Source organism: Lycorma delicatula, chromosome 3 (assembly GCF_047948215.1).
Source record: "Lycorma delicatula isolate Av1 chromosome 3, ASM4794821v1, whole genome shotgun sequence".
Taxonomy (NCBI): Eukaryota; Metazoa; Arthropoda; class Insecta; order Hemiptera; family Fulgoridae; genus Lycorma; species Lycorma delicatula.
Window position 1 is genome coordinate 155,244,679 of NC_134457.1, and position 26,202 is coordinate 155,270,880.

At 29.1% G+C, this 26,202-nt stretch overlaps 1 protein-coding gene across 1 annotated transcript in view; it reads left to right on the plus strand.

Moving 5' to 3' along the window:
• gcl (germ cell-less) overlaps positions 1-26,202 on the plus strand; it is a 60,090-nt gene that overhangs the window by 10,832 nt on the left and 23,056 nt on the right. Inside the window, exons 2-5 of the mRNA XM_075360842.1 lie at positions 2,039-2,162; positions 9,510-9,606; positions 16,815-16,969; positions 25,315-25,445. Of these exons, the coding sequence (XP_075216957.1) occupies positions 2,039-2,162; positions 9,510-9,606; positions 16,815-16,969; positions 25,315-25,445 (507 nt within the window). The remainder of the gene's footprint in view (positions 1-2,038; positions 2,163-9,509; positions 9,607-16,814; positions 16,970-25,314; positions 25,446-26,202) is intronic.

Sequence of the window (26,202 nt, forward strand, 5' to 3'; positions counted from 1 at the left end):
GGTAATATTCCTTACACAACTTTACCACAGATTGCACCGTGTTGGAAATCTGTGAATTTTTTGTATTGAATTAATTTATTGTAATTGATTATCTGAATTTTTTGTAAAGCCTCAAAACTATGATATAACAATCACTTAATCAGCCTAATAAGATAAAAAGTTTATATTTATAAACAAGGTCCTGAAATTATTCAATAATTATTGATAAAATTAATTTACTAAAAAAAATAATATTTATTTTCCCCGAAGTGCAATTTTTATACCCTGAAATAACCGCATACTAATCCTCTGTATGTTTACAGAATTTTTATTTTTATTTATTTGTTCTAGTGAAATGATAGAATGGTAGGGTCTCGGCCTTTCATCCGGGGCCCATGTTCAAATCCCGGTCAGCCATGGCATTTTTCATGTACTACAAAATTCCATTTCTATATCCCACACACAAACTTCAAGCGTATGTGGCGATATCATCAAGCCTAAAAAAAATGAAATATGCATAGAAAAAATGAAATGTGCTGAGTTATAGTATACTATAAAAACAAAACACAAAACATAACACTATTCCAAAATGAGATGTTAAACAACTGTGTGCAGACTACAATTTTTTTTTTCAAATGTATCTGCACAATTTAAGTTTTTTTTCCCTTATTTCCCAAGTTTCCCTTTTTTTTTTTTTTAATTGGAGAAAGAAGATGGTTTGCACAGCCAGATGTAATTATTTATATATGTATTATAATTAATGAGTTAGAAGTGAATAAGTTAAAAAAATAAGTAAATCTGCTTATGGTGGAATTATCTATTGACAGATCTCTAGTGAATGCAGTTCTTTTATTCATCTGGATTATGTTATTTCTTTAAGAGCCTTGACTTTTTTTAAATCATAAAATTTATATTCTCTTTTTGTGTTTATTTTCTTTCTGATTCTCCTAGTATTTCTGCTTTCTTTTTAAAGTGATAAAGAAAGCTTTTCTTTATATTGCCATGATTATACTTTTATCCTTGCCTCAATTCTTTTCAAAACATAACATTAATCATGCTTTCTTTCCAGTCAATAAACACTTTTTTTTCTATAACCAAATATAAAAATGTCCTTTATATTAAATTTTTTTTTCTGCTGTTTTCATTTCTCCACTTTATAATTCTAAAGCTCTATTTATAATAATTTAATTATCAACAGGTTGTAGTTTTTTTTTGTTGTTGATAGACAGTTATTTCCATGTGCAGTTTGAATTTTTTTTATAGAACTTTCATTGAACTTTTTGTTTCTTAGAAAAACTTTTAAATTGTTTTAACTACTTTGTTTCAGTGATGACATTATTTTGTACACGGTTAGTTTTCACTTTTATGTTATGATATCCGTGGCTGTAACATTACAGAATGAATTTTAACAAATTGACAGGGGCTATTAACAATATTAACAGACCAAAACCTAAATACATCATTCTTTGACCAACAAAAAAAAAACAACAAAAGTTAACTTTTGTTGTTTCTTTCTTTAATAAGTTTCACTAATAAATCATTTTTTATCTATTTATTGTGTAATAAATAATAATAATAGATATTCTGTTCAAGTAATTTTAATCACATGAAAAAGTTAGTTTATTTTTTATTTATTCTTAGAGCATTTTGGAAGTATAGTTATATAATATTGTTGTTTTATATTTTATAGAATCCAGTTAATGTCTGTTTCATAGACCCTTCTTCCTGGGTTTACGCAGTTAACTGGCTGAAATAATACTGGCAATATGGTAGCTGGCAGCTTTTACATTTTTTTCGTGTTTTAATGGCCATATCTATAAAATATTTCAATATTATTAATAAAATATAAATGAGCTAGCTTTTGCACAAGTAATTTTCTTATAAAATGAGCAATATTTTATCAAACAAAAAACTTAAAAGCTCAAGTTTTGATTGATGCCTTTGTGATGCATTTTTATATTCAGATTGTTGTTCTGATTAATAATAACTGTAATAATCGGAAATAAATTTAATGTTTTAATATAAATTTTTACTTGTTATACTTTTTTTTTATTTTTAGAAAGAAGATGATTTGCACAGCCAAATATATTTATAAAACATTATTCTTGGATGGTTGTGATTATGATATTAGAGTTGATATTTTAGGAAAAGAATGGAAACTTCATAAAATATATTTACAACAGGTAAACTTTTTTAATTATTTGTTTTAAGATTACCTAATTTTAACCTTAAAGACTACTAACTATAAATAAAGCACTTTTAAAATAATAGATATAAATAAATAGCACTGTATCTATAAAGATTTGAAGTATGTTACAAATTATGTTTCAGGTATTAAAATAATGTTTTATGATTTAGTATTAACTGCTTAATGTATTTAAAATAGTATGATAATTAAATCTACTACATGATTCACATACTAATGCTGCTTACTGCTTTGTACAAATATAGTTTTGATTTTTTTTGTAGGACATTTAAATTGTATGTATCTTTGCTTATTCTTATTTATTTCCCATAATTTTGTGCATATTTGTTTGTATTATTTTGTTGATTTTGTTAAATAGATATTTTTTATTAAATCTAATACTAACAGTTGTGTCCACTCCTTTTAATTGGTTAAACATTGATAAAAATGTCCTGTACAGTAGAACTTTAATTACTAAATAAATAATCTGGACATTCAGTTGAACCTGTATATCATTTAATTACAATACCTAGACTTGATGATTAAAATTAATTGCAAAGTAGTCCAAGTCAGTTCTACTATTTTTATTATCAAAATTTCTTATTTTATTTAGATTAAGATAAAAAAAGTAGAATATTATTTTGTTGAAGAAAAATTTAGGAATATTATTATTATACAGGGCCTGTACATAATTAGCCTAATTTTTCAGATTATCATCAGTCAAGTCATTTTCTCTTAAAATATTGGCATATTCACTGAAAATTTAAAAAATAAGCAAAAATATATCTGAAACATGCAGAATTAACTATAAAAGAAACTAAATAAACAGCAAAAATACACCAGGAAAAGTTAGCGTAACCACAAAATGCAGATTATTATTTTTTTGTTATTTTTAATGACACGTGAAATGATTTATTACTTATATTTTTAATGTTTATGTATATTAGTAGAAATTATATCTATCCAGTTGATTTGTGTCTACCATAGTGCTGAATTCATAGAACTGTGTGTCTCCATGACTTGCTTGACATGTTGTAAAGCATCTTTTGAGTTAAGCTTCGAAAGGCTTCTTCCACATTGATACATAATTCTTCCTTTGTTTTATTTCGAATTTAAGATACACAGGCCTTTGCTATTTCCCATAAACAAGTTGTCTGGTGTGGTAAAGTCAGGGCTTTGTGATAGCCATGTGTAATGACTGGTTCTGCTTGTCCATTGCTAATTCAGCAGTTGATTGCTTATTTAGAAAATCACGTACTTGAGCAGCCAAATAAAGATGGATTCTTGTCTTGCTATATCCTGATACCCCCTTTTCTTTGAATTGAGGAATTAACCATCTTTTTTTTTTATTGATGATAGGAATCATCATTCTTGTACTCTTAAAAAAAATTATGATCAAAACAAGTAATGTTAAATATTCCTGTCATATCATGATATGACAGGAATATTACATTACTTGTTTTGATCATAATTTTTTTTTAATTCATAAAGTTTAATTAAAAATTCTGGTTTATTATATTTACTGTAATAATCGACTGAAATTCATTCGTTTATTTAATATCGCTTTAGAAATATTACTTAATATATCCGGAAGTCCACATGTGGTGGACTTCTTTCTGTCTTACTCACAAAATGAGGATTCCTTTTTAGTCCAGAAAACCTATATTCTTGGCTCATGAACTGTAGTATATTGCAGATTGATCAGAAAACATTACTCTTGTGCAGAACACCACTTTTGGAAATCATGAAAAGAAACCGTAACAGGCTGCAACACCTTACTCCTTGTCTCTAATTATCATTTGCAAAAGTTGGTCAAAATGATTTCATATTCAAGTCTTTTTTTAATATTACATTAAAAAATGCACCTTGAAAGCAGGTATACCAACTGTGCTAAAGAAGTACATTTTAGGAACCTAATACCGCATTCAAACTGTAGCAACCTGTTAATTGCAGGGAGGAGTAGGAGACTTCTCAGATATACTGTGGAGATAGGTATAACAAGGTTGTTCAGTATCATATAGAAACAGTTGCTGATGGTAAACACAAATATTGAGAATAAAAAAAAAACAATTGGTCTTGCATCTAATGTTTTAAGACTGACATTACTGCTATGGCCACACTTACTAATGTCACAGAAATTTGCCACTATTAAGGACAAATATTATATTTTAATTTTAAGAATGTTAATGTTTGTTTAGTAAAAACTTCCCTTTTAACTATGTAAATATTAAATAAAAAATCGTAGATTGTTTTGTTGTTATACCATGCTGAACAACAGCAGGATGTCTTGGAACTTACTTATTCTACAATTTTTTATTTGTATAAGTAATGAAAATAAAATAATATACATTATAGTCATATAAATGAAAGATTAAATAATATTAACAATTACAGCACATTGAAATATCCTCTAGATTTTTTGCCATCATCAGGAGTTAAAATATCAAATCGAAGTAAAAAATTATAAATATTAATTTAAAATGTGTAAACAGTCATGACTGCCCTGTCCTAATAGTATACTGAAGGAAAATATTTGCACTGGTGGATTAAAATGAAATCAGCTAGAACCATGTTATGAAGGAGATAATTATTAGATTAAATTATTTCTTTATATTTTTTTTTTATGTTTTTAAATAATATATCATTTTTAAAAACATTTTTTGTTTATTAATTTGGGAAATTAATAAATTAAAGATTTATAAAACTGTTTAGTTTTTAGTGCCACTTAAATTTTACATGTGTAGGTTACTGAGACATCTAAAAATACAAACATTTCATTATAGATTTTTAATGTTCAGTAGTAAAAAAAGTGTTGTAATTAACTAGTATTTAATTTAACTAGCATGATTTACTACATATTTTATGGGGTTTGTTTACTTTAAAGGAAAACCCCATAATTGAGTTCTTACTATATAATTTGAACAGTATTTTTTTGTATTTTTAAGATATCTCAGGACAAAAGTCAAATATATTTCTGTTATTAAAAAATTTAGTGTTTAAAACTTTTTGTAGTTTGGTCGTACATTATTGTATATATGATTTTTAGAAAATTTTAATATTTATGTTTAACTGTAAATTTTATTAAATTTTAAACATTTCTTATAGTTTATAGGAAAAAATATTTTAAATATTTAGCATATTTCATTAATTGTTATTTACTGTCTAACTAATCTTTTATTGATAATCACTTTTTAACAAATTATTATTTGAGCATACTAATTAGTTTAAGGAATGAGAAATTGTTTACGTTGGTATGCAATATTTCTTTTCTATTTAATGCCTTTTGATAATTATAACTTTAGGTATTTTCTAAATGCAAGGAGGCTTCCCTTTTATAGACAATATGGATACAATGGATGGGAGAAATTGTATCATTGACTGATAACTTGGATTAAAATTGATAAGACTGTCTGAGTTTGATATAAACATAAAAACTAAAAGTTAGTAGTACAAGTTTCTTCATACAACTATTAAAGTAATTGTTAAGAAGATAATGTATATTGTTCAGTATTGTATATAAAGTCTAAATAGAGACAACGGGAATAATTTAATCAATCTATAATGTGTAAAAGAAAATGATGAAGTTATGTAACAAAAACCAGATTAAAGAAAAATATTTCAAGATAATTAGTTTTGATAAATTCTGGGTGGTAGAACTTGTACAGGAAAGGGTGCAAATAAGAATTATAGCCATTGCTGCTATAGTAGTCGAAGATAACTGTGCGCAAGGTAGTTCAATACAAGTTAAATTGTATGGCTACAAAGAGAAAATTATCACATAATGAATAAAGGCCCTACCCATCAAAACTATTTTGTTTATTGAGACTGGCAGCTGAAAGAAGTATTGTTTAAGGAACATTCAGAAAAATCATCACTTGTGATGAAAGCATTGAAAAGATCAAGAAAGTAACCTTCATAGTCTCAGAAAATATGTATGTAATTATAATCGTGAATTTGGCCTGAAAAAAGCATGTGTTTATAAGGTGCCTTTATCTCACAGCAATAAACTTCAGTTATTTTGTATGTTATGTTCAAGCAATAACCTGAACTGGTATGAATTTGCTGTCAGTGTTTTTAATGAGATTAACTGTGACAAAAATTTTCCAGAAAAAATAGTTTTCATTGTGAAGTCAATTCTTGTAGTTTAACTCAGTGGATCAGGCTACAGAAAATCCCATGTATTCATTGAACATGAATACAATTCTCCAAAAGTAATTTTTTTTGTATGGTCTTGAGCGGAGTGAATAATTGGAGTTTTCTTTTGGGAACTCTTGGTGACTTCTCATAATTATTTGGACATGTTTGAACAATTTGTACTTTTCCAAAATATTGATATAATCTTTCAGCAGGCAGGTATGCTGCTCTGAACTACAGCTGTGTTCATAATTTACTCTGGAGACATTTACCTTTTTTTCTTTTTTCTTGCTACACAACAAGGTGTCATTATCAATGTCCAGACAATATTAATATAATAAACAATTAAATATTAAAATTTAACTTGAAAATCAGACAACAATAATTTAACAACACGTAGATGTAAAACATCTATGTTGTATCTTAAAAACAAAATAAAAACACAGTGAAAAAAAATGTAACTTAAAAAAACAAAATTACCATCTTGCATATATCAAAAGGCATAAATAGATAAAAGGCATTATATGAATCATCAAATATTTGAATTCAGATGCACAGCCTTAAGAAATAAAATAGCAAGACATTTGTTAATATCGATACAGTATTACCTAAGTTGTTGTGGATATTAGCTCGTAGTTTAAACTTCGACGCAATGCAGTGTAGTAGACACAGTTCTCTTTTCTTTTTTTTGTGCTGTTTAGCCTCCAAAACCATCCACCATAAGGTATTATTAAGAGGATGAATGAGGATGATTTATATGAATGTAAGAACTCTTGACTTGACCAGTTCACAAGGATGGTGGTGTACCACTAGTTGGGAGTCACACACACAGACTGGAATCAGTCTGATTTATGAGGTGACCATGAATATGTATTTAGTGTGCCCTGTTTGCAAATGGCAAATAATAACTTCCTGTTGATGGTCATTCCTAACAACGCAATTAGCGGAAGGAGGCTGCAAACAAGTCTGCTCATTGTCTGAAATTCCAATATGGGTGGGGTTCCAGCAGAAGCTCACACTTGTTTTAGCTGTTTCAGCAATTAACATAAGTGTGTTAACCAGAGATGATAAAGGGAATCTCACAGACAACAGGGTGTCTGGAGTACATGTCATTAATCACCTGCAAGGCATTTGTGGAATCTGAAGTACGTGCAACTCTATGACAAAAGCACTGGTGATGCTGAGAAGGCCAAAATTCTATAGCAGCCAAGTCATAGCAAAAGATTACTCCCTTGCTGGTATTTGGCATATGTAGCTCCACTATCACTTTACTTTTCCCATATATCTAAGGGTTAGGAGCTTCCGACTGTTCATCATTCATATTCACTTCAATCAACAGGGTGCCATTTCTAAGCTTTTTAATTGATTTTGGTAAACCACAAGCTGTTACTATACATTTATTTATTAAAAAGGGAGAAACCTGTGCAAAGAGACCTTCTTCCTTATTATACTTTACTATAAGAAATTGTATGTATGTTACATAACTTAGCACTCTCTGTTACATTATTTTAATCCTTTATCACTCGTCTCATCTTCGGCTGTTGTTGGTGGAAATCTTTTTAAACTCCCAGTTTTTCTCAAGTGGCGCAACAACTATCAAAATATTATTATTTGGAACTGACATATGGTTCCCACAAGTACTGTTGATTTAACGAATAACTCCAGCAGAGCGCACGCATACTGGGTGTCATAGCACTGGGTTCACCCTGATCAGAGGACATCGTTTGAGATTTGCCAAGTAGAGCCATCCACCCATCAGCATGATAGTTTCCACCTTGGGTTACGGTTATGTTTTGGTAAGGTGTTGCAACATCACCAAGTGTAGATGTAAGAAAAAAGTGTTAGATATTATTGTGTTACTATGTAAGGGTATATGTTGTAATTTGCTTAGTGTTCTTGGTGTAGTGTATGTGAACAGCGAAAAGAGTTCAGCAGTTCAGTATGTAATAGGAAGAAAAGCTGTATAAGATAGGACCATGAGGATGCTACCCCAATAGTCTTAAAGGGTTAGATTCCCTGTCAGGGGAGACATTTACCGAATGCTGAATCAGATGAGATTTGTGAAAATGGTGGCCTCTGCAGTTCCCTATATTACTTACAGAATTTTGTAAAGAAAATTTGTATCTCAGCTTCCTTCAGTGACATCTACCATTCGAAAAAGTGGATGCATAGGTAATTGCAACTGTTATTCCTGATGCTGTCAGCAGAATGTGGCAGGAAGTATTTTGTGAAGGAGCTCAAATGAAACTCTATAGACTGTAAAATAAAACCTAAAAAAGTTTCTCTTTAATTCAGCATTTGTTGTTTCAAGTGCTCATAAATTTTCTTTCAAAATATTATTAATGTAAGTCAGGTTGAAGATTTTTAGGATGTGTCATATTAAACTGTTTAAATACTGATTTAAATTAAAAAGTAATTTTTGAAAAGGAAGTTGATTTTTAGTAAACCATTAATAAAAGTACTAATTATTTTTTTTAAATGTATCAGTATTGATAATTTTTGTCAAAAATATTTATCATTTTTTTAAAAATAATCTGTTGTAGACTAATGATAAATACAAGGGTGAATAAAATTTAAACGGTAATTTTTCTATTCTAAGCAGCAAGCAGTTCCGAGCTGGATGGCAGGTGGGGATAATTTTTGGTGTGTTAGAGAGGGAGAACTAGCTTGGTTAACTCCTCCATCTGTTCTTTCATCAGTACAGTCATGAGTGACAAGAGGTTCCATTGTCTGTTGCACAGTGTATAAAGTTTTTAACTAATGAAGGCGTTTCACCCACGGAAATTTTAACCCATTAAATGTGCAATTTGTGGATGCTACACTGTCCCAGAACAGAGTGTATATGTGGGCCAGACAATTTAAGGACAAGAAAGTGTAGAAAACGAAATTCATGATCGATGCCCAAGGTCAAGTCTCGCAACTGACAACATCCATACCGTTTGAGGGCTTATCAAAGATGATCGTCAGTTCACTGTTGAAGAAATTGCATCAGAAGTCGTATCAGCTATGTATAAAATTTATCTCTACAAATCACATTTGGTATTCTAAAGTGCCACCTTTGTCTCTTAGTAATTTTTTCTATTATCTTACTTAATATAAACTCATCTGAATTGAATTTCAGGTTATAAATTTATTTTAAATGTTTAATTCAAAGTTCAATTATAAATTTCTTAAAAGTGACATATTGATTGCAGTTTTTTATTTTTTTCAGTGCCCATATTTTGCAAGTATGTTCTCTGGATCATGGAATGAGAGCAATAAATCATATGTTAAAATTGAAATTACAGACCCCAATATAACATTGGAAGGTAAAAACAAAGTTGTTAATTAGATTAAATTTAATATTTAGATTGATTTAATATTTATGTATTTTTCGTATCTTGCCATTTTAACTTATGCATGAATATTAATAGTAGTTTTAATACTGTTTTATCTTTAATATTGTAATGATAAATAGATAAATTTATATATAATGGTGTAATGTACTTGTATTTATTAGTCATCTGTTGGTAACAATAATCCAGTCATACTTTACTTGCTGTGTACAACCTAAGTGAAATGAGTACTAAAATCCTAAAGTTCTGGAAATTGCGAAGTTCAACAAGTAATTTTTTTCTTAATTGTTAAAAACAAATCTGTTGCTGAAATGTACAAAGAAATTTACAGTGTTTATGGATTACTTGTTAATGTTTGGAAATTGTGTCAGTGTTTTGGGTAGAGATGAAGAATATTTTCATGAAGAATATATTGGTTGCCTGTCAGATCATAAATGATTTGTTGGAAAAAGTAAACAAAAAAATTCATGAAAACATATGTTTTATAGTTTCATAATTATCAAATTAATTTCAAAACAATTTGTATCTAGTCATTTCATCCTCGTCACTTACTTTTGTTTTTATATCAATGTGGCCTTTACTTAAAATCATGCCCTTACTTAAAATTGTGTGCGTGTGTGTATATATGCAGATATTGGTAATAAAGCTAATTTATTGAATTCTGATGTATATATATAGTTAGTGTTAAAGTGTGAATTCCTTTATTAAACACTTGGCCTTATTAAATTGTATAATTAACAGTTTCTCATTATTAACTGAAATTGCCTGTTTTAATTCTGTAAGTTTACATTAAGCCTGTTTTTTTATCAGTGCTTGGCTATTTACTAAGGGAACTGAATAGATTTATGCTAATTTTAATGAAATTCTTCTACAGTACCTACTATTGGTTAGAATGTTGTACATCGTTCTATGAAATAGATGAAGCACACAGTGAATTTTGTAGGATAATAACTTACCATATAAGTTGCTGTTTGGTAACATAATGTTTATCCTTAGCTCAGCTGTCCCATTCACAAAAAAACACGTACTTAGTATAGCCCAACTGCATGCCTAACAAAATATAACTTTTAAATACCAATATGTTCCACCTATGTTTTTTATAATTTATTTTTTCAAGAACGTCTTTCATCACATTGTATGTCTCTTTCAAATTAATACCATAAGCGATCGGTATCGAAGGATATTTATTACCATTGTGTAGTAGAACCACTTTTAAATTGTACTTGGACGAATCTTTGAAATGGCACCAGTCCTCAGGTTTATGAACTTATCCTAAGTGCAACATAAGCTTACCAATATTTGTGCAATAAACCAGATTATTTTCATCAATAAAGTACTGAGAAAGTTGTTTTTGTTGGCTTCAAAAGCCCAAAATTTTTGTATATATTTTTTGGAATTACCAACCTTGCAGTCTTGATTCTAATAGTTAATCTTGATTTTTTGATAAACTTAAATCCGTAACCAAGTCATTTAATTCACCTTGTGATATAAGATGTGGCTTATTTGAAAATAATTCAGTATCAAAATCATTGTCTTCTTCATTACTGCCTGATTCTTCATCACTGCTTTCGATACATACATTCACAGGTGGCTCAGGAACTGGAATAATTTCATTGTGAGGTGCAGGCCTGATTGCAGATTGCAATGAAGGGTATTTTATAGTATGTTGAGATTTTTTAGAAATTCCAGGTACACTTGTTAAACAAAAGTAACAATCTGTTACATGATCCTTTGGTTCACGCCAAACCATAGGTACACCAAATGGCAAAGCTTTCAGTGTATCTTTCGGCCATTCTTTTAAATATACAGAACAAGTAGTGCATACTATTTCAGGAGCCCACATTTTACTCTGATAGCCAATTTTGCACTGAAATTACAAATGATATGTTTTTTTAATTAAAGGTGTAATGTTTTTTCTGTTTGATTTTACGGTAAACTCACCATATACTTAACAAAAGACATCCACATCATTTACACAATTTTGAGGCATTATGACACTGCACTTTTAACACACTTAAGACAGCAATAAGACTGAACAAAATTAATTCATTCCTAAATTCAGTGCTTAATACAAACAACACAGCTGTGTTTTCAGATACATGTTTTGATATGCACAGACATTATTAATCTTGTGACTATGATATGAATTAATTCTTTGTGTAGTATTGCTTACATCTTATAAATTATGTTAACAAAGTTAAACAATAAAAAATGAGGTAACAAAATACAATACAAGAGCTTAAAATGCTAACTATCCATTGAAAAATTTAAAAAAAAATCCTTGAATTAATATTTAAATTTTTTTCAAAAATGGTGGGTGATAGAAAGATTCTGAGTTCATATTCGTTTTCAGCATCAAAAAACAGATTAAAATCATGTATTGCATGTTAGGAAACAAAAATTATGTTTATCAGTGTTTTCATTAAAAATGTATTGGCTAATCCAAGTTCTCTTGTAAGTATTCTCTGTATCCAGGTATGAATTTGTCTGAACTTGTTCACGTGAGCGAAATTATATGTTTCATAAGGCTATTACATAAACCACTTAATTTTGGTAATTATCCAATGAGTGCTTTGAGATTATCAGCTATGGAGTTTTCTTGAGATAATTTCAAGTGATTGAAAAATTTTTCTTTTTGGGTAGGGGATTAGGAAGCTTGTATTTACCACGAGGTATTTTTTCAGCCATTATACGTATTTTGCAGACAGTTTGTAGGATCTTTGAGTCGGTCAACAGGCAACCCTCCTTACTAGATACCAAAGATGCAATGACTGTTACAGTCCTGACATCCTACAGATTGGAGAACTTAATCATGCCTGCCCGTACAAGATTTATAATAGGAAAGAAGGAATTAAGAATAACAAAAGGGTTGGTGGTGACATAGGAGAATCACTCATTTGGTAGATCAAGATAGTTAACTGTTTTTTCAGGATCCAAGAATCTCCCTTTAAGAAAATTGGTATTTGTATGTGTATTATTATAACAACTATTAACAAATACATCCACTATTGATTTATGCATTAAATTATTTAAATTTTCCATCATTAAATCATTTACAAGAGTATTTGTAAATTTATTTATTTATATTTATGCAGGAAAACTTATTTAGTATTTAATTTTTTCTTGTTTATTTGTATTGTCTTCATAATTATGTCAATATGTTAGTTGTATTAACATCAACATTATAATGTGAAAATAATAGTTTGTTTCAAATAATATTTGGAATTAAATTGAAATAGAAATCAAGGAAAAAATAACTATTTAACATTATGTAATTTTAAATTATTAAATAAGTTCTTATTTTTCTATGCTTATTTAAAAGAATACAATATTTATTGTTTTGCTTTAAATAATCCCACTCTTAACAAACTTCCAAAGAGAAGTCGAGGTTTTCATTTGTCCAAGTGGTTTTTATGCTAGTCCAGTTCTTTCCCTTGTGGTCTTGTAGTATGTTTATTTTTCAGATACAGTCAAAGGAAGATTTATAAATAAAAATTTATATGGCCGTATAGATGATATAAAGTTTTTTTTTTAATTTGTATGTCATCATCATTACATAGAATCGGCATATTTTTTCACAATGGTATATAATCTAAACTCATTCTGATTTTCAACGTATTTTCAGATAAAAGTAAATTATTTCTAAAAATTGAATTAAAAATTAACATGCTGCCTACTAGAAAGGTTGTCATGTTCAGTAGCTATTTAATGTCTTTTCTTTATATTTCTTCTTTTATTTTTATCATGATGTTGCAAACAGGGTTTTCTAATGTGGTGGCATAATTAGCCTTACAATTTTTTTTAACAAGAATAAAAGAAAAAGATTGTAAGTAAAGTTTAAAAAAAATTATCAATGGGCTTAAAATACCACATTACAAATTAAATTTAATACTGGTACTACTTAGTTCTTTGAATTTCAGCCTTGAGGTTTGCAGCAAATAAAACATTAAAACTAGTTTTAATCTTTACAATTTGCACATTATTTGTTATATAATGTACTTAGAGATAACTGAAAATTTGTTGGCTATAAACTGCTATTCATTATTGATAATAACTATTTAAATTATTCTTCATTACTCAATGATTAATTACCCTGAGTAATTTTTTCTGATTATTTTTTTTTTACAACCGCCTCAGAACAGGTTTCTCATTCATGATTTTATTAACTCTTTCTACACTGATTATACACCATATATTGCTACTTCAGATTAACAATCTCTCTATCAGATGTATTATACAATACTGACACATGCAGATAACTAACTGACTGCCTCTGGAATAACTCAGTTCAATGTGTAGATGCTTTACAATATTAAACTGCACATTAAATACCTTTGACATTATGTATTGGCTAATACATTGAGAGTGTGGCCTTTATACAAACTCAGATTCCCCCAAAGAATTTAATAGAAGAAAATTTTTGTAGTGGTTTGGGAAGCTAAACTCACTCACTTCAGTTTACTGTAAATGTATGGGTTGGAATTGTGGGTGACCACTTACTTATCTGTTTTTTACCTGAAATGCTCAATGGTGAAACATATTTACAATTCTTGATGGCTGATCAAAGATTTGCCACTAAAAACACAAAAAAATTTGGTTCATTTATGATGGGGCTCATGTTATTACAGATTACAAATTCAAGATCACCCAAATGAAGCATATCCAAACAGATGGATTGGTCAAGGAGGCCCACTAATATGGCTGCAAGATCTCCCAATCTCAATCCTCTTTGACTTTTTCTTATGGCGCCATTTAAAGACACTTGTATATGACACTCCTGTTGATACCATAGAAGTATTGCGCGCAAGAATTCTAAATGGGATTGAAAGCATTCATCAGACACCTGGCATCTTTGAAAGAGTGTGGCAATTAATTAAAAACACCTGGATGCAGATATTTTGAATGAGGGTTGCCATTTTGAGTGGTAACTGTAGTTTCTATTATGTTTTATTATCTGATCTGATAATGTATTGTTGTTAAATAAATTTTAATTGAAAAAAAAAAAGAGTTTATTTATTAACCAGTGTCTCTGTTCATTAAACGAAAAACATGTAATGGAAATAATTTTACAATATTATTACTATTTATTGTTTTCATGATTTCAATATTTTATTGTAATATTTTCAATATTATTAAATTATAATTTATTACGTGATAACATTAACAGAATTATTGCAGTTGAGATTGTGTCATAATTTAATTTTATTAGGGAAGAAATGAAAATTTCATCTTTTTTCTATAGTGACTCACTTCAAGATGTTTTGCCATAACGTTTTTATTTATGAATGCATTCACATAAGTAAGGTATCATTTTCTTTGTCATATAACGCATAACATTTTTTTGTAATAGCGTAACTTTTAATTAAACCAGCATTTACAAAGATATTAACAATTACAAAGTTTACATGGCTGCCATTTTGAGATTGAGAGATCAGGTTAATTATTTTTTACAAGTAAACCTCTAGGACTCTAGCAGTATACAAAATTTCAGCTTGATATGGAGTAACCATTCCTGGGAGAAAAAAATTTATGTTAAAAATACAAAATAAGCGGATAGCTGGTGAACTAAGCATTTGTGGACATATGTTGATTTAAAGTTTTTTTCTTTATTTTGATGTGTGTATTTCTTAATTCATCCCTTGAATTCTTGAAACAGTTTTTATTAACAGGCTTTTAACAGTTCAGAATATCAGGATTTTAAAGTCATAAATTATTTATTAAGTTTTACTTGCATTGATAAATTACACAACATTGAAATGAAAGAGCAATTCAAACAATTTTTCCTATAAGTGTTCAATGTGAGCACCATTCATTACACGTCACACAGTTGACGTCACAGTCCAGTTGATAGGAAAATTTATCCCATATTTTAATCAGCTAGTGTTGAGTAATTGATGCACAACAGTTGATTCAATCCTGTGTCTCAAGTCGGGTAGGTCAGCTGGTAACTGTGGCACATACACTTGATCCTTTATAAACCCCCAAACAAAAGAAAATCGCATGGGGTCGGATCAGGTGAACGTAGAGGCCATGGCAAACAAGCCCTGTCATCTGGTCCCCAGCGATCGATCTAGCAGTCTGGGAGAATTTCTTTCAACTAGTACAGTATTATGCCAGTGAGGAGGTGCATAAATCTTGTTGCCAAATAAAGTTCTGTGGTTTGTATTGTAGTTGAGGAAAGAGCTGTAGTTGTAGCATTTCAAGATAATTCATTCAAGACACACTCTTTCTGTGGAAAAGAATGGCCAGTAAACTAACAGTCAGGATGTGGCACAAAAAAACATTAATTTTTGGGGAGTCTCGTTCACATTGCAATATTTTGTGATCCTTGATTTTCTGATCTCCATCAGACTTTCTGATCGTACAGGATTTTCTGATCCCCAGTTATGCACATAGAGTATTTACTTTTCCATTAACATGAAATGTTGGTTTGTCACTGAACATGATATAGTAAAGAAAGTCTTCATCGTGACAGTGCATCATTTCATTTGCAAAACTAGCATGCAAACCATAATTTGCAGGCTTTAGAGCCTGTAATAGCTGTAAATAATAATGCAGTTATAAGCATTTCCTTAAAACTCTCCACACAGACCTCACTGGAATTGCTACTTTGCAGCTTGCCTTCTGAACGAATTTCTTAGGACTACTCGCTAAAGACTCTCTTATGCGTTCAAGATTGTCTTCGGACACACTCGGTCGTCCTGTACTCTTCTGTTTAGAAATAGAACCAGTGGTTTCAAATTGTATATATTATCTACAAATGTTATTGTCTCTCAGGGGAACAACGGAACACACTATGTATGATAATTACAAATTCGCACATTGCAAACTGCAAAACACAGAACGTTTTTTGTTGGAGTGTCACAATCTTAAAAAAAGATTGTTTTCACTACTAGTGTGATAACACTAGTAGTAGTGTTTTCAAGTTAAAGAAACAGGAAAGTCTGCGCACACCTAAAACTGTTACAGTTGCTCTTTAATTTATCGTATAATTAATCAATGTACGTGAAACTTGAGAAATATTACATAGCTTTAAAACCTCAGTATTCATTTTGAAACACACACACACACACACATATATATGTGTTAGATTTTAGTAAAATCTAAAAATTCTGCTCATTTTTTCTCTTTTATAAACTAATCAGTATATTTATGTATTTAATGACATTATTTAATTTCAGCACTGACTGTTGTATTTGGTTCGTTGTATCCTAATGATGAGGTTATTATAGAGCCATGCAGTGTTGTTGGAATATTAGCTGCTGCTTCATTATTTCAGCTAGATGGTTTAGTTGAACAGTGTTTAGATATTATGATAGAAACTATTAGTCCTCTGGTAAGTGTTTTAATATGATTTTTAATTTGTATAAATTTATTTATGATATTTAAAATTTTAATTTTTATTATTGTAATTGTACTAAATAAAGTTGTATTTATTAGTGATAGGGAGGTTTTTAAGGTTTTGGGAAGATACTTTATCCCAAAAAATTGTTACACAGTGAATTATTGTGCATCTGCTCATCAGGTTGCATAGCTGATTTTGTGTTACTTGTTCAGCGTATTTCACTCTGTCATCACTGAAGAGCCTTAAGGTTTAGAAATTTGTATGAAGTATGTAAACCATGGTATTTCTTTTGTTTAGTGTTACTTATGATGAACATACATCATTGCTTATCGTGACATCGCAAAGCAGGTATGTTCCTCTGTAAAGATTGGCACCTTGTTTCTGGATCATGCATAAATTTGACTGTAGGCTTTTAGTCCTTGGAATTATAAATCCTATTAGAGGTTGGGCAGTTTCAGATACAGCATATATGAGATAATTGTATTAATTTAATCCCAACAACCAAAGCACATTCAACAAAAGCACTAAGATGTTCTTCGAACATCTTAGTCATTGAAATCCAATTAAAGGTATTCTGTTCTTTAATTTAGAATTAAACTATCTTCATTGTTTGGTTAAGCATTTTGTATGTTTTTTCTGCACTTGATTAGTTTTAGAGTGCATACTGCTTCTTTCACGTTAACCTATTTTCAAAGATAAAAATACTCTGAGGAATCTCAAAAATTGTGAACATGGTTTAAATCTAGTCACACATTAAAAAGGTATATACTATTACATCCAAGAAAATAATTACTACTTGACATACTGGCTAAAAAAATATAAGAGTGTAGGTTATTGTTGTCAGTACAGTTAGTCTCTACTTCAGTACTACTTACAAACTTTTGAATATTACAAATATATTTATAAATTAATGAACTATGATTATTAGCATAATTATATGTATACAAAAATTAAATTTGTCAGTAACTAATTAAATAAATTAGATTTCAGTTTATTTTTTTATAAAGATTATATGAAAAATAATCTTACAATTTAGTCTGGCTTACATTTACTAATTTATAAACGAGGCATGTTTATTAAGTAAGGTCCATTTTGAATTTGCCTCGTGATATAAATAATGTAAACAGATGGTGCTTGTGTAGCTCAGCTACTCAGTCAATAGTCAGTTGTTAACAAAAACAGTTAATTCATGTTGTTGTTGTTAATTGTATATATTTATCCATTTATAGTGAGCACTACAATTCGTGATCCCACAAAGTGAGGAAGTACAGGGAATTATCTGATTTTGATGGCAAAAAACAGTTTTGCAGCTGATATTCACAAACAAATTTGTGACAATTACAGCCTCAATATTATGAGTGACAGTAAAAAAATTTCAGAAAAATCAGCACTTTACTGTGTCACAGTTGCCTTTGATGTTGCCTGACATTTTATAATCTTTGATTTATGAAGTTTTGACTAAAAAATTGGGTTCCAAAAATGTTAATCGACACACACAAGGAAAACATTTTGCAGCCCTTGAATTTTTACAGTATTATGAAAATGAAGTCGAATTGTTTGATCACATTGTTACTGGTGATGAAATTGGATTTCTTATTTTGAATATTGAGACATAGCAGCAGTGTATGCAATGGCAGCATTTATCATTTTCTAGACTGAGGAAGTAAAAACAAGAACATTCTTTAAAGAAGCTTGTGGCTTCTGTTTTTTGGAACTAGGGAATCTTGCTTGTCAAATTTAGTGATCGTGTAACTGCTGTGAATGCTGATATTGCCAAACATTAAAAACTCTTAGAACAGCTGTAAAAAGAAAATTTCATCATATGCTATCCCATGGAATTTTTTTTTGTGTGACAATGCCTGGCCGCACATGGAAAATCAGAAAAGCAAAATCTTTTTAATGATCTTTTAAATCTTTTTGGAAAATCTTTTTAATCATCTACCCTATAGCCTTTACTTTGCTCCCAGTGATTTTCTTTTTTTTCATCTTAAACAGTAGCTTGTGTTGCAAAGGTTTGACAATGACAATGGAAAAAAGGGAGTGGGTTTATGTTCCTGACAGTGAACTTTATTCAGGAGGATATGAAGAAGCTAGTGAAATGCTGTAAAAATGTGTTGGAAGTTGATAGCATCTATATAGAAAAGTAGTAAATAAAGAAAGTTTTTATGAATAAATAATAAAGTTTGTTAATATGGTTCAGTTTTGGTTTTATTTCACAACAGACCTTATTTTAAAAACACACCTTGTGTAAACAGAATGAGTTGTGTGTATGTACGTACTGATGTTCACTTAAAATTCAAGAATCACTAGATCAATGTGATTAAATCTTTTCCAATTTGTTTATGAAAATTTAGAGAATAATTTTATTCAGAAATTTATCTAGATAACTCCTTTTACTATACGTATAACTACTGTTATATTTTTACCACCCACTTTTCATATAGAGATAATTTGAGTTGAAGACAAAATCACATTCTGTAAGAAATAGGTATATAGTTCCTTAATTGAAATTTGGAAAAAACTAAATATTTTTTCTATTTAATTTGATCAAAATTGGGTGAACTATTCTCAATATATCATATAAATTAAGCTAGTGATATAATCTTTTTAACAAGTGAAATCAGATTATAATGAAAATGATATTATTAAATAATTGCTATATGCATTTTATTTTCATGGTATTTATTGCATTAATAAAAGCAGGGGTAATGCTTTAGTTACAACAATTTTGTCTTAACAATATATCCATTTCTTCTCTTGAAATATTGACCAATAGAAAAATAAGTTTTAGGTATATACTTCCTATACAAAAAAAACCCAAAAAAAGCCATCAAAACACTACTATTTTTTTAATTTACATAAAATGTTTTTCAATTTACATTCTCAGGGTGCATTTCATGTGATGAAAATTAAAGCCATTAGAGTTCTATGTATTTTTCAAAGAAAAATTTTTTGCATTTTTAGGTTGTTCTTGATCCATGTTATCAAAAGTTGTTTGTATTTCAATACATCTCAAGTTGCTAATAAAATAAATTGACAGTTCAATAAAAAACTTGTTATAAATTGTAAGTGACTTGTTATAAACAAAGTTCATGAAGTAATTTTAATGTCACTCATTAATTAAATTGTTTATTTCAAAGGATGGTAGTTGTAAATTAATGGTTGACCTCAGTATAATTATGTTACATATTTTTAGGATTATTCAACTCTTATTTATAATAACTTTTATTGCAGTTATTGGAAAACAAATTCCATGAGAGCTATTTGTGGCCAAAGAAAATATGTTTAGTCACTGAAAACACAAGTGAAATGGTGAGAGCGACTAGATTGAAGGATGAAAACTTTAATTAAATTTATATTTTAAACCAGAAACATTCAATGTGATTAATGTTAAATTATAAATCGTGAATAAAGTCTATGAGATAAGTGATTCTAAGTGCTTTCTTATCTTCTGCAAAGGAAGTTAAATATTAATTTTTACTTATTAATTTGTCAATATAAAAAGCATTTTTTTATTAATGTAATTACAACAATAAACCACATCGCAGTAGTCTTCACTTAACTGGCTTCTTCTCTGACCATGAGTTAATATATTGCTGAAATGGAAAAAAAAAATAGTTTTAATCATCAAATTACTTAAAATTAAATCAGCACAATTATAAAGCAACTGGCATAATTATCACCATCCTCACTCAGTATTTAACAATTTGTATTTTTGAACATATTTAAATTAAATGGATAGATTAGTCTAATTTTTATTTGTTTATTTTATTACTTGTTTTATACATTGTTTTATAGTTTTAACTGTATTGGACATAGTTGTATACTATAGCATTTAAATCATATGTTAAAATACTAATTTTTAACTTCAGACAATCTAGCATATTTATATGTAAACACCAGTAATGTAATACTAGATAAAATGCTGACTAGATGAAATCATTTTGTGTGGAATTCCTTGTTGTTTTGTTATTATTGTAATCACAGCTTTTAAGATATCCTTAAAACCTTATGTATATCTATATATATATATATATATATATATATATATATATATATACGTATTTAAATAGTATTTGAAATTCATGTACACAATCCTCATTATATTTAATAACCAAAACGGTATGTATTAATTTATTCTAATAATTGTTTTTTTACAGAATTTATCATTCAGTTGTGATAAATCTCTTTTTGAAAATTTGTAGAATAACTACAAATAGTATGTCTATTGTATTGCATAATGCAAATTGGGGGTATTCCATTTTAATTTAACAAATGATCAGTGCATCACTATTTTTGATTTTGATGATATTTGGTATATTATAACTACCCACCCGTCTTGTAGTGGCCAAAAGATATTTTTTTATATTTAAAAAAATCTTTTTCTTGAGTAATAAACTATTTTCTAACTCGCCATCAGGTAAAAACAGCCATTTACGTCACATTTTCCGTGAGCTGTAGCATTCTTATGTTACATAGTACAGAGGGTCAAACCGGGCTTTTTGGAAAGAGTAAAGATGGAACTTATCTTAGTGTACTCAAAATTCATTTTGTTACATAACCAAATCTTGTAATGTTTACTGAAGTTATGTTTACAAATTGTTGTTTTTTCAAAATTTGGGCCCAAAATAAATAATGAAGGACTTAAGGTAACAGGCCAGTTTTTTACCTTTTATTTCTTAGGTATTAGTAGTACTAATAAAAAAAATTGTACTGGTACCAAGTGTTCTTCATTAAAAAAAATGGCTGCCAAATCTTAAAGTTTTGAAAATATTTCATTTTTGGGGCCCAAAAACCATATGGGGCACCTGTCCCCATTGGTTTAAACATTTCAGATTTTTGCCAGATGGCAAAAATCTGAAATGTTTACAGCAGTAAGTACTTTTTATATAATTTAAAACCATATAAAATTTATTTTGTTACTCAAAGGAATTGGCGAGTGATGAAGCCAACAAAACTGCTAAAAACATCCATCGTTCCTTCTAACCATAAACACCGTATCCAAAAATACTGATGTTATGTATTTTTTTTACATTATAAAAATTACAACTACACTCATTAGAATGAATAAATTGATAATTAATAAAAGACAAAGAAAAGAAAGACAAATTGATAATTGCAAAGACAATTATTGTCTTTGCAATAATTGTATATTTCAGAAAGTGTAACAATTTGATTGTTAACTGTCCTCAAAGGCTTGCTTTAGTCACAGTCCTTTTTACAGTTCCACCACCACCATCACATGGTCTGGTCCTTTTCCATAGTATGAAGCAAAAAAATGCGATTTCAAAATCTTGATGGTAGCACAAATTTATGAAACTTTTTTGTTTTTTGTTTTGTTATACTGGGCTTAGGAGTCATCAGAAAAAAAAAGTTAACTTGTGACAGAGTTTTGACCCTATTTATAACTTTGGAAGCAGAAGAACGATGTTGTATTGTGCTTCAAGTACTCACTAATCACACAGTAAATTTGGTTTTGTAATTTTCCTTCTTTTTTAAAATGTTTGAGAAATGGATGTACTGTGGCATAAGTTTTTGACTAGTGATAAGACGACTTCATCCTGTCTCCCATTACAATACGTTCACCCTTTAGCAATTGTTTCTTTTTAATGTTGAGGAAATTAGCTTGTTTCTTTGGAACAAAATGATGCCTTTTTAGATTATTTAAATTTTCAAGAATTTCATCTTAGTACTCTTAAAATGGAAGAATTTGAGTAGTTTAGTTCGCACTGGTCAACAGAAACTCACTGTTTGAAGATAATTTCAGAATCAAAATCATCCCAGCTCTCTTGCAATAATCTGGACACGTTATTAGTGCCGGGAAATTTTTCACACTATTACAGCATGCATGTTTCATTTTCTCTATCACATACTATGGTTGAAAGAATAATTTTATAATCAAATTTCATTTTTAGAGTAGACAACATGAATTTTACATTTTGGTGGGTGACACACACACACACAAACAGAATGAATACCTGACCCACCAGCCAGAACACAAAATTTAGGTCTTAAATCAGCAAAACTTGAAAAACCAATTTAAAAATTTTTTTAAGGCTGTATACAGTTATTTTAAGTTACATAAGATAAGACATTTTTGAATATTAATTTTCTTCCTGTCAGCTTATCTTACAGAGACACAATCCTCCTTGCCTGGCATCATTTGGCTATTTTCATCATTCTGGTAAAAATCTTGGACACATTTAATAACATTTTCATCAATTACGTGACTGGGTTTCTTTTTGCCGATTTATGACAAAATTGTACTTGTTTTAACTAATTGTTTGGATTGACGTGCTAAATACTGACTAACACTAAATTCATTTTGAATGCTCCAGCTGCTTGTTAGTAAACTTAAAATATTAATTTTTTCCTGGGTTGGTGTAACTATTTTCATTTTATCCTTTATTTTAATGATCAATTCTTCATATTCCGTAGTTAAATCAGTATAATTTTGGGTATTAAACTGGTTCTTCAGTAGAAATATTTAAATCAAAGGAATCGTTTAATTTACTGGTAACTGACTTGGCTATTTTTGTAATTTTATTTTTTTAAATTTGTTCCTTTATGTTGCTCGATAATTAAACCTTAATGGGGGAAATGTTAAGTGCTGAGCAAGCTTTATTCATGGACTCTACTACAACACATTGAGGCTCAAATATATCTTTGACATTCTGGTTTGCTTTCTGTATCATCTTGTGTTTTTGGATTTTGTTAAAGCATTTTGTATACAGTGCTCTACCTGGAATTAATTTTAAATTTAGTTTATTTGTTGAAAGCGTCAAAGAGATTTCTTAACTGGTTTAGTATGACAGCTAAATGGGTCAGAGCAACTTTTCCCATTAATATGAAAATATTTATCCAGATATTCAGTTTTATGAGGTATATTTTATGTTTCAGTAAATTCACTTAAAGATATCAATGTTATTTGCTGTTCAGTAAACCTTAAAATATTGTGCGATACGGAAGATCTATTTATTGTAAGTCAATTTATGACACACTGTTTCAGTGTGAATGCCAATTGAACACACCATAATCTGTTTTTTTATAAAATGCAAGGGTTCTACAATAGCAATACAGTTAGTATTAATTATAAAACTACCAATTGCACCTCACTTTGTCTTATTCCAGTTTCTCCACAGCTAAAGTAAAAATTTCTCTAATTAATAAAATTAAAAATAAATGATATCGCATAAAAGAGAAGTTCACTGCTAATAAAATTACTTTATAAACAATTATACATTACCTAACCACAGTATAAACACTAGCAACAATACAACATATCATATTAAAATCAAAACAGTAACTGAGCCTTCTAAAATGTTTACATTCAGGATTACAGAAACATTCATGTGCGTGCATGTCAATTCACTGTCGTGTTTAAACATGAGTTACTGTTTATGAGCCATGCTTTAAGTAACAAACTATATGGAATATAAGCTATCTCATTATAGACATATCAAAATATTTTGTATAGTAGGCCTACATTATTATCTGAAAAAATACATATTGTGAATTTTTTGGATCTATTGTTCATGGTTAGAAGGAATGGTGTTTTTAGCAGATTTGATGGCTTCATTACTCGTCAACCCCTTTGAGAAACAAAATAAATTTTATATGGTTTTAAAGTACATTGTAAACATTTCAGATTTTTGCCACCTGTCCAACAGGTGGGTTTTGGGCCCCAAAAATGAGACATTTTCAAAATCTTACGATTTGGCGGCCATTTTTTTTTAATGAAGGACACTTTGTAACAGTCCAATTTTTTTTTTATTTGTACTACTAGGACCAAAGAATTAAAAGGTAAAAAACTGGCCTGTTACCCTAAGCCCTTCATTATTTATTTTAGGCCCAACATTTGAAAAAAAACAATTTGTATAGGTAATTTCAATAAACATTACAAGATTTGGTTGTGTAACAAAATGGATTTTGAGTACACTAAGATAAAGTTCCACTTTTACTCTTTCCAGAAAGCCCTGTTTGACCCTCTGTATGATGTAATATAAGAATGCCTACAGCTCATGGAAAAAGTGATGTAAATGCCTGTTTTTACCTGATGGCAAGTTTAGTCTATTACTCAAGAAAAAGATTTTTTTATATAAAAAAAAAATATTTTTTGGCCACTACAAGGTGGGTAGTTATCATATACCAAATATCATCAAAATTAAAAATAATGATGCAATAAAACTTTTGAGAATTTGTTGAATTGTAATAGAATACCCCAAATTTGAGTTTTGTATTAATTTTTCATTTTTTTATTATTAATTTTTCACCATGTCAAATTGTCTTTTCTTTCTAAATTTTAAATATGAACTATAATATTTCTCTGTTTTCAGACTGCAATTAATTATTACAATGCTTCATGCCAGTATAGTCTTGATTCTGTTAAAAAAGCTACATTCAAATGGTTTAATTATAATTTGATGCATTATTACGTGAATCATCCAGCTGACTTAAGAGAAGTAAGGTAATTAATATTGACTTGTTATGTCTACATCTTTCTGATCGTTACCTTTTAATCCTTTCAAGATTTCTCCATCAGTTTACCTTTCTGCATTTTTTCAGTGGTGTATTTCATAATCATAAATCTATTTTACTGAAATTCTTATGATAATAAATTTTCGTATATTATTTTAATCAAGTACAACAAAAGATGTGTGTGTAATCTTAGAACCTCATAATTTGTCATTGCGATTTCAAAAAATTGATAGTTTTAAAAACTCTTTCCTAAATTTATTTATATACTTTCTACAAAAACTGTTCAGAAACTTTTGGCTATTGTATGTTTATCGTGTGCAGATAGAGCAAGTGATTGCAGGTGACATAACCATTCCTGGAAATTGCATAGCCATTTCTAAGAAAAAAGATTTCACAAGACAGGCTTACTAGTAAAAATAAGTAGATAGTTCCCTTCACAAGCAAAATTTGCTTTTTCACATCAGAATGCAAAGTAAATTAAAATCAAAGTGATATGCAGCTTTACAGTTTGAATTGTCAGTCTGTTTAGCTCAAGGAAGTTGTGTAAAGGACTTGAAATTACACTCAGAGAAAGCAGCTCTGATGCTGTTGCTTGTACTTTAGATGCTTTAGGCTTGAATCTACACCCATAAGAAATTAAAGGAAAAGTAAAACTGATTTTTAATCTTTCAGGTAGTTTGTATTTCAAAATATATATATATATATATAGCCTATATATATATATATATATAGCTCTATATATATAT